The 7,571-nt window shown below is 36.8% G+C and overlaps 1 protein-coding gene across 1 annotated transcript in view; it reads left to right on the forward strand.

Annotated features, from left to right (window-relative positions):
* Positions 1 to 6,647: 6,647 nt before the first annotated feature.
* The window catches only part of LOC107723536 (apolipoprotein Eb-like), a 2,523-nt gene continuing 1,599 nt past the window's right edge, over positions 6,648 to 7,571 (forward strand). The window contains exons 1-3 of the mRNA XM_016532214.1: positions 6,648 to 6,721; positions 7,074 to 7,138; positions 7,311 to 7,464. Coding sequence (XP_016387700.1) covers positions 7,096 to 7,138; positions 7,311 to 7,464 — 197 coding nt within the window. The 5' untranslated portion in view covers positions 6,648 to 6,721; positions 7,074 to 7,095. The remainder of the gene's footprint in view (positions 6,722 to 7,073; positions 7,139 to 7,310; positions 7,465 to 7,571) is intronic.

Genomic DNA, 7,571 nt, shown 5'->3' on the forward strand with positions numbered 1-7,571 from the left:
AGGTAATTCACACACACAACTGTTATCTCTCTCGATCGATAATTCATTCAAATAAATGTGGACTTTCCGCACTATTTCATCTCTGTATCTGATTTGAAGCGGGCAGAATGCTAGAGCTAACGAGCCGTAACTGACGAAAATAACTGTCATTTTTACCCTTCCGGTTAAATATTGCACTGCTATCATAAACAGCTTTAAAGAGCAGGTCATATGGGTTTTTCGAAAAATATCTCTTTTGCAGTTTGTAAGGTAGCTATCCTTCAATGTAAACAGTCTGCTAAGTTGTTAATCAAAAAAGTGCATGATAAATAAAGATATTGTCTCTCAAAAGAAAGAGTCGACTCAGAATCGCCTTAACGAGTCGTTATATTTTCGAATCTTCTGCCTGTTACCGATCTACGTCACCGGGTAATACATTAGCATAATCCCTGCCTGCCAACGAAATAGGAACACTCTCTGTGTCGAGAAGATGCTGTTTTCCAGGATACCACAGCAATACAATTCGAACCTTTTGTTGTGCTCGTCATTTTACCGAGGACTGCTTTTCTAAACTTGCCTTTTATCTTCGTTGGCTTCTAATCTTCTTTATTTGGACCAACAAGCGTCTCGGAACCACAACCTGTAAGTACGATTGATACTTTATGTGTACATTTTCAATTGAGTGTTCAACATATCTAGTTTTTTTTTTTTGTGCGCTAATATGTAATGTATACCTAGTGCAGCTTTAGGTTTTCAGGTAAAGCACAATATTACTGTTTTACTGAAATAGTTCTGATAATTCGCTGTGAACCCACTATTTCCTAAGAATGTGTCGATTAATGTAGACTGTCGTTGTTCTAATTACTTCATTTAATAATAAAGAATGTAGTGTAGCGCACAGACTTTATAATCATTGTGAAAGTGCTGTTTATGTAGTTATAGGGTTAATGCAGAGGGTAAAAGAACCGGTAGAGAGAGACCAGTTAGTTAGGCTGGTGCGCATGTGATACAGCTGTTCTGCGTTATAATTAAAGGTTAAGACACGGAGCGTGTAAAATACACGGTTTCATATATATATATTAGTGATATATTATATACAGTATATATAGGCCTACACTGTGTTCCAAATTATTATGCAAGTGCCGTATCAATAGGATTTCGGTTCAATAAAGAGTTAGATTTTTGTTTGTGTTGTTTTTCACATCTTTTTAGATAACTGTATCAATCTCAGACAGGTTTGTTCAATAGTTTGCCAGGTCTTCTTAGGTAAATGGAAACCCTACTTAAAGAGGTTGTTCACATACATCCACATACACACACACAAAAGGCATCAAAACAAACAATATTTTGTGAAAAGCAAATAGAAATTATTGAACTGTCAAAAGATTTGTGAGATCTGTGTTGTTGGTGTGTGTGTGTGTGTGTGTGCGTCAATTAAAGCAGCACATTAATATAGAACGGTGATTAAACTGACTTGGAACTACCTGTCAGATAAAGATTTATTAAAGAAAGTTTCTGTCAAACAAATAAATTGTATTGTAATGGCAGTTGTAAAAAAGCCACTGCTGAGCAGCAAACAGGTGTTTGAAGCTACTGGAGTCTCAAGATCCTCTCCGAGCACTATTCCTTCATTTTATACCACAGCAGAAAATGGTCAGTTATGAACGCCACATATCTTGCAGAAGTCATTTTGACACCCTAAAATGATCTCATCTCACTTCCCAATATTCCAACCCAAATCATCACCCACCGCCTCCTTGCTGATGTTGCAGTCTCATTGGAATAGGATGGCCATTCATCATCTATCAGAAACCCATTTATCTGGACCATCCATTGTACTGCAGCATTTGTAAGTGAATAAACTATTTAAAAACAAGTCTTCATGTGTTTCTACAGTCACTGTGCAGGTTTCTCTTTGTGAGGTTTGGTTAGCAGTGACTGAAACGCAGCTTTACACACAACTGCCAGTCTGCATGGAGAGGATCTTGAGACTCCAGTAGCTTCAAACACCTGTTTGCTGCTCAGCAGTGGCTTTTTTTTTTTTTTACAGCTGCCATTACAATACAGTTCATTTGTTTGACATATATATATATATGATCTTACAGAAATCATTGCCATATTCTAAATTGTTGCTCAAGACACATTTCTTATTATTATCAGTGTGGAAAACAATTGTATTAATTAAAAAAACAACAATATTAATTGAAAAACTTTTGAACAGTAGTAGTTGTTAGTATCCTTGTTCTCATAATATTAAGTGATTTTTTTTTTTTTATAAAATCAATGGGCATTCTGTGAAATTAGGATGAGACTATGTTTTTGTCTTAGCAGTAACATGACTGGATAATTTGATAACATAAGATAATTATTGATGCATGATACAGTCAGATACAATCTTTCAAAACTAGCAAGTGAAACATTATTCAACAATAAATGTTTTATTTGAAATATAGGCATTTTCAAAGGCTTTTTTGATAAAGGCCCTCTGAAACTAGCCATTGGAATAATGGCCTATTTATAAAATATGAGCTGGACACTTAATCAGACACCTAATTTATCCAATAATTTATTTATTATGTGGAGAAAGGCATTACCATGTACTATGTACCCTTGGTTTTCACTGAATACTCTGCACATATCCATTACGGCGCCTGCACTAGTTTTATGCACCACACATGCCACCTAGTGGAAGCCCACTATCATTTCGAATCACTACAAGAAAATTAGCAAGTTTTACAGCTCATTCAATGCTTTTGTTATTGACTGATTGCCAGTTCCTTTTTAATGGTTGCATGGAGACACATGCGTGCTTCCAGAGCATTCATAAGCACCCACAGCATGATCAACGTATCAAAATCCCACATAAATGCCAGCAGCAACACGTCAGGAGTTGTTCTTGCATGTTTGTAAAAGTACCTGTTTTGCCATTTCCAAGAGTCTCCCACACACTCCCATCAGAACAAAAACAACCTTCATCTTCCACCTCACACAAAGACGCTAATCCTGCCTTTTCCAAGAGTTCACTAAGACACTACACTCCTGGAAAACAGCTGCAACCAGCCTAAGTTGGTTTACAGTTGCTCTAGCTGGTCTCCCAGCTTGAACATCTGACGAGCGCCCCACTAAAACCAGAAAACCTCATTTGCATGAGCAGCTTGATTTAAGCGGCTTTTGTTTGTTTGTTTGATCTGAAGAGCATGGCACTAGTGACAAGATTATGGGTTCAATACCCCAGGAATGCATGAACTGATAAAATGTATACCTTTACTGACTTCACTGAAAATTTAAGTGAATCTGATACAGCGAATGAAAACACATCTTTTATTTGCATTACTGTTGGTTCACGTTCACATTTAAGTTCCCTTAATGCTTTATCCAGTGTTCGCAATAACCAAGAATTTTTTTTTCAAACATTTTAAAATGCTGGATGTTTTGAGAACATTTAGAATGAACATATGAACACACCTGGGTATTTATTTGTTCTCTTATTTATATGGTGTTGTGGGTCATCATTTGCTGATTCTACAGACTCTGATGACTATTTATTTTGCATTTTCCGCAATGATATTGGGGAAATCGATTTGAACATGGTAAAATATGTTAAACTAACTGAGAGTACTGCATTTTTACTGGTAACTAAAAGCATCATCATATTGGCTAAATATATTTAATTTAAAAAGCATGCAATGAGTTTAGGATTTGTGTACGTTTATGAATGTTGGGTGATCCACTGCTGAGCTTTCTGCAAGTGGGCCTGATCATTTGTACTTCAGCAGCACAAAATAAATTTCTGCACAGAGATGAGGGGTCAAGAAATTGATTAAGATGCAGATGACTGATTTCTCTGACACAAAGCAGCTGAGAGCCCTTTGACCTGGAATGCCTGACTGTTGAAAACAATGACTAATGCAGACAATCTTCCCAACTGACACATCTGAGGACTGAATAACAGACCACAGAAAGCAAGAAAAGAGAAAAACAAAAAAGAGTCACTAGAGTTCATCAGCCCTCACTTGCACTGTGTTTGTGTTAGATAAATCCAGTCCATGAATATCAGCTTGAATTGTGGCTGTGGTGTAGCTGCTCTGAAGAATAGATGGTATCTCATGGGAGAGCAGCGTTTAGACCCTCCCACACGGTACACTGGATCTAGCAGCCCCATTCTGCAAAATGATGAGTTGGCCGAGGTTACATGCGTTCATTACTTACTGTTCACCTTTCACACATTTATCCAAAAACCACATGGGACATAAACAACCGAGTCCTTTCATGAGTTCATAATTAAATCATCACGCTGAATTGATTTTTGTTTGTTTGTTTTCGAGAGTGGTTTTAAGCTACATTTTCTCAAATGTCATTATTATTAGATGCCACAAAATAATTAAATACTCACTTTGGTGAAACCACATGTCTAATACTTCATGGAGAAAATTCAGAAAAAATAATAACGTCCACCATCTCCTAACTGTAAACCCATGAAAAATGTTTTGTCCGACACTAGGCACTGATCTTTCTTTTATGAAAGCAGTTGTTATCCAAGAAAAAAAAAAAAAGGAATTACAGAGGAAGCTCTGTTTGCAATGCTTTCATCTAACTAATCCATTAGGAGTGTAATACAAAAGCATGGGAAGGGCTGAAGAAATAACACACAGTGTTATTTAACAGTCAACTGTTTCTTATTCTTTTTTTTTTTTTCCAGTCATTATAGTGTGCAGTATTCACATTTCAAGACACAACCATTGGAAATGGAAAGTTTCTATCTTGATATAATGCATCAGCATTTTAATGATAACCAGACGTTACCTCAGTGCCAGTGGTAACCTTAGTGCAGGGGTTTTCAAAGTGTAAGACAGTGGGCCTCCCTTTTTGACACAACTTCCCCCCGCGCCTCCCCTGACATGCTCTGGCGCCCCACACTTTGAAAACCTCTGCCTTAGTGCAATTCATTGCAACACAGAATAAACTTCATTGCTCACCGTTTATACAGTATGTATAATTCATTTGTCAGATGCATTATTCTGAAGTGACTCACAAATTAAGTTCAACAACCTCAAATCATCAGGAGACAGAAACCTAACAAGTGCCAAAATACCAAAAAAGTTACACAATATGTTCACTGCACACTGTAAAAAAGAATAGAAAATACTATTTACATTTTTTTCTGCTTCAAAATTTCATGTTTAATTCAAATTTGTGATTTCCAAGTGAAAAATGTGTGGTTTTATAATTTAGACGTTAGTAAGGTGTATTGTTCTCCATGTAGAATTTGTACATTAACATCTGTTTCCTCACAAACTGAATTTGTATCAAAGTAAAAAGCAGATTTTTATACCCCCCACAAAGTAAAAAAAAAAAAAAAGAAGAAATACTGAATAATTAAAAAAATAGTTGAAAAAACCTGAACCTATTTGTGGAAGGATCAACATTCAATTGGAAAATGTACAGAAGAATATATGAATAATAACCTACAGCGGATGTCTGCATGAGCAGTGATCATACTGGGCCCTGTGCATACTAAAGCTATGTTTGTTTTCACCAGCTGCAGGGGTGAATCAGACAGAGCTGAGCAGGAGAAAGGGACAAGTTGGGACAAGAGGCTAAAGTTCACTGAATAGGTGGAATCAAATTGTTGGTGATAAGGCTTTTCTTATGTTGTCACGAAAAAAAAAAACATAATTACCAAAGGCTTTTCGACCAGAAAAAAAAGATTAGTTTAGAAAAGAACATTGTTTGGTTGTGTTGTGAGTTCAGAATAGAACTGCTGAAGGAAATAAAAGGCTGTATCCATTATGTTAACTCTTTATAGAGAATACAAAAGAATGTCTTATCTTTTAAGTTAAACTCTAGGCCATATAGACGTGGAAGGGCATTGTGATCAAACAGGCTGCAATCAGCAGTTGTTTGAAATTCATGGCATTACTACATATTACATCATATCTAAGCTTACTAAACAAAATGACAAGGAATACACTAAATGTTGTAAGGGAACAAAAAAATTTTATATGCTATAATAAAAAGGGTATACTGTTGTTGTTACCACCACTATTGCCATTGCTCATGTAAATACTAAGCCACATATGTTAAATGAGCAATAGTATGGCCAATAGGTGTCTATATAAATGCTAATAGGGTCATCCATGTTAATCCAGGCCATTGCAGTAAAACGTACAAACAACTGTGCTGGCGCCTAAATTAATGTTCGTGTCACCTTCAGGCTCAATTGTCTCTTTAATCACGACGGATTTGTCTTACAGGAACATTTACAATTGCTTGACTTTAAGTCGTCCGTCTGAGAAGAACAGCTTCGATTTTCATAATTTTAAATTAAACAGAAAGCTTGTCATGAAAGGCAAGCATAAATGTGTTGTATTAGGCCTATAGGTATGGCCCAAAATATTTTTGGAATTAAACAGAATAATTATATAGAAAAAGGGACGCAAAGTAGCTGTAAACTCATAGCCAGAACACACATCAGAAACTCCTGAGCACAGTATGAAAGGCGACGTGCCCTTAATATTTTCTAAAGGAAATTATATAAATTGCGCAATTGATCTCCAGCTGGTGCGGAAAGATGCGGACTTCGCACACTTGCTGCGGTCAGTGACGCGTGGGATGATGCGCGAGCCCTGAACAAAGGAGAAATCACGTGGAAGCGATTGTGAATGCAGCGGGTGCGTCCCGGGAATGTATAAAAGACCTGACATCCACACTGCCTCTACACTGAGAAAATTACACGTCTCAGGTAAGTAACACTCGCTCTTCTCTCACAAGGTCAATTTATTTCTGAACAGTATTTGATGGAAAACCAGTTTGTCTTTAAAACTATTACCTTCTAAACTTCCAGTTAATGGTCACCGAGTATTTAAACGCGTATCAGTGGAAATAAAATCCTGCATCTATAAGCTACTCGTATCTTAAGATGCTGTTTATTTGTGTATTTTCAGTTGGGTCTTTTATATAATACTGTTTGGATTGAAATATTTTAAAACCTGTAAATTAATACGTTTAAGTTTCCTTTTTCCAAAGTTAAAAATAAGGATCTTTATTGCCAGTGCTTTAAGACATTGATTTTTCCTGTTCTGATCTTTCCTCAGGTGTACTTGTCTGCCCATCAAAATGAGGTCTCTTGTGGTGATCTTTGCTCTGGCTGTTTTTACTGGTATGAAAAAAATTCTTCATTCACTCATGGCTTAGTTTTTCTGTCTGTTTGGAATAGCAATGCACAATGATATATAGTGCATCTTTATCAACTATTGGAAATTATCCAGCTCGCTCATTTGTGAATAACCTAATATGCCATAAAGTTCACAATCTTTTCACACCCCTTATAGGCTGCCAGGCTCGTAGCCTGTTCCAGGCTGATGCCCCTCAGCCCAGATGGGAGGAGATGGTGGACCGCTTCTGGATGCACGTGTCTGAACTCAACACACATGCTGACGGTGTGGTGCAGAACATCAAGGGCTCCCAGCTCAGCAGAGAGCTTGAGTAATTTCCATCATACCCATCTTCTCACATTATCAAATAGCAAACATGCTTCTGAAACACCGTTCATGACCATCCTTTTTTTTTTTTTTTGCAGCACACTGATTAGT

This window comes from Sinocyclocheilus rhinocerous, unplaced genomic scaffold, assembly GCF_001515625.1.
Source record: "Sinocyclocheilus rhinocerous isolate Xijiao unplaced genomic scaffold, SAMN03320098_v1.1 scaffold241, whole genome shotgun sequence".
Lineage (NCBI taxonomy): Eukaryota > Metazoa > Chordata > Actinopteri > Cypriniformes > Cyprinidae > Sinocyclocheilus > Sinocyclocheilus rhinocerous.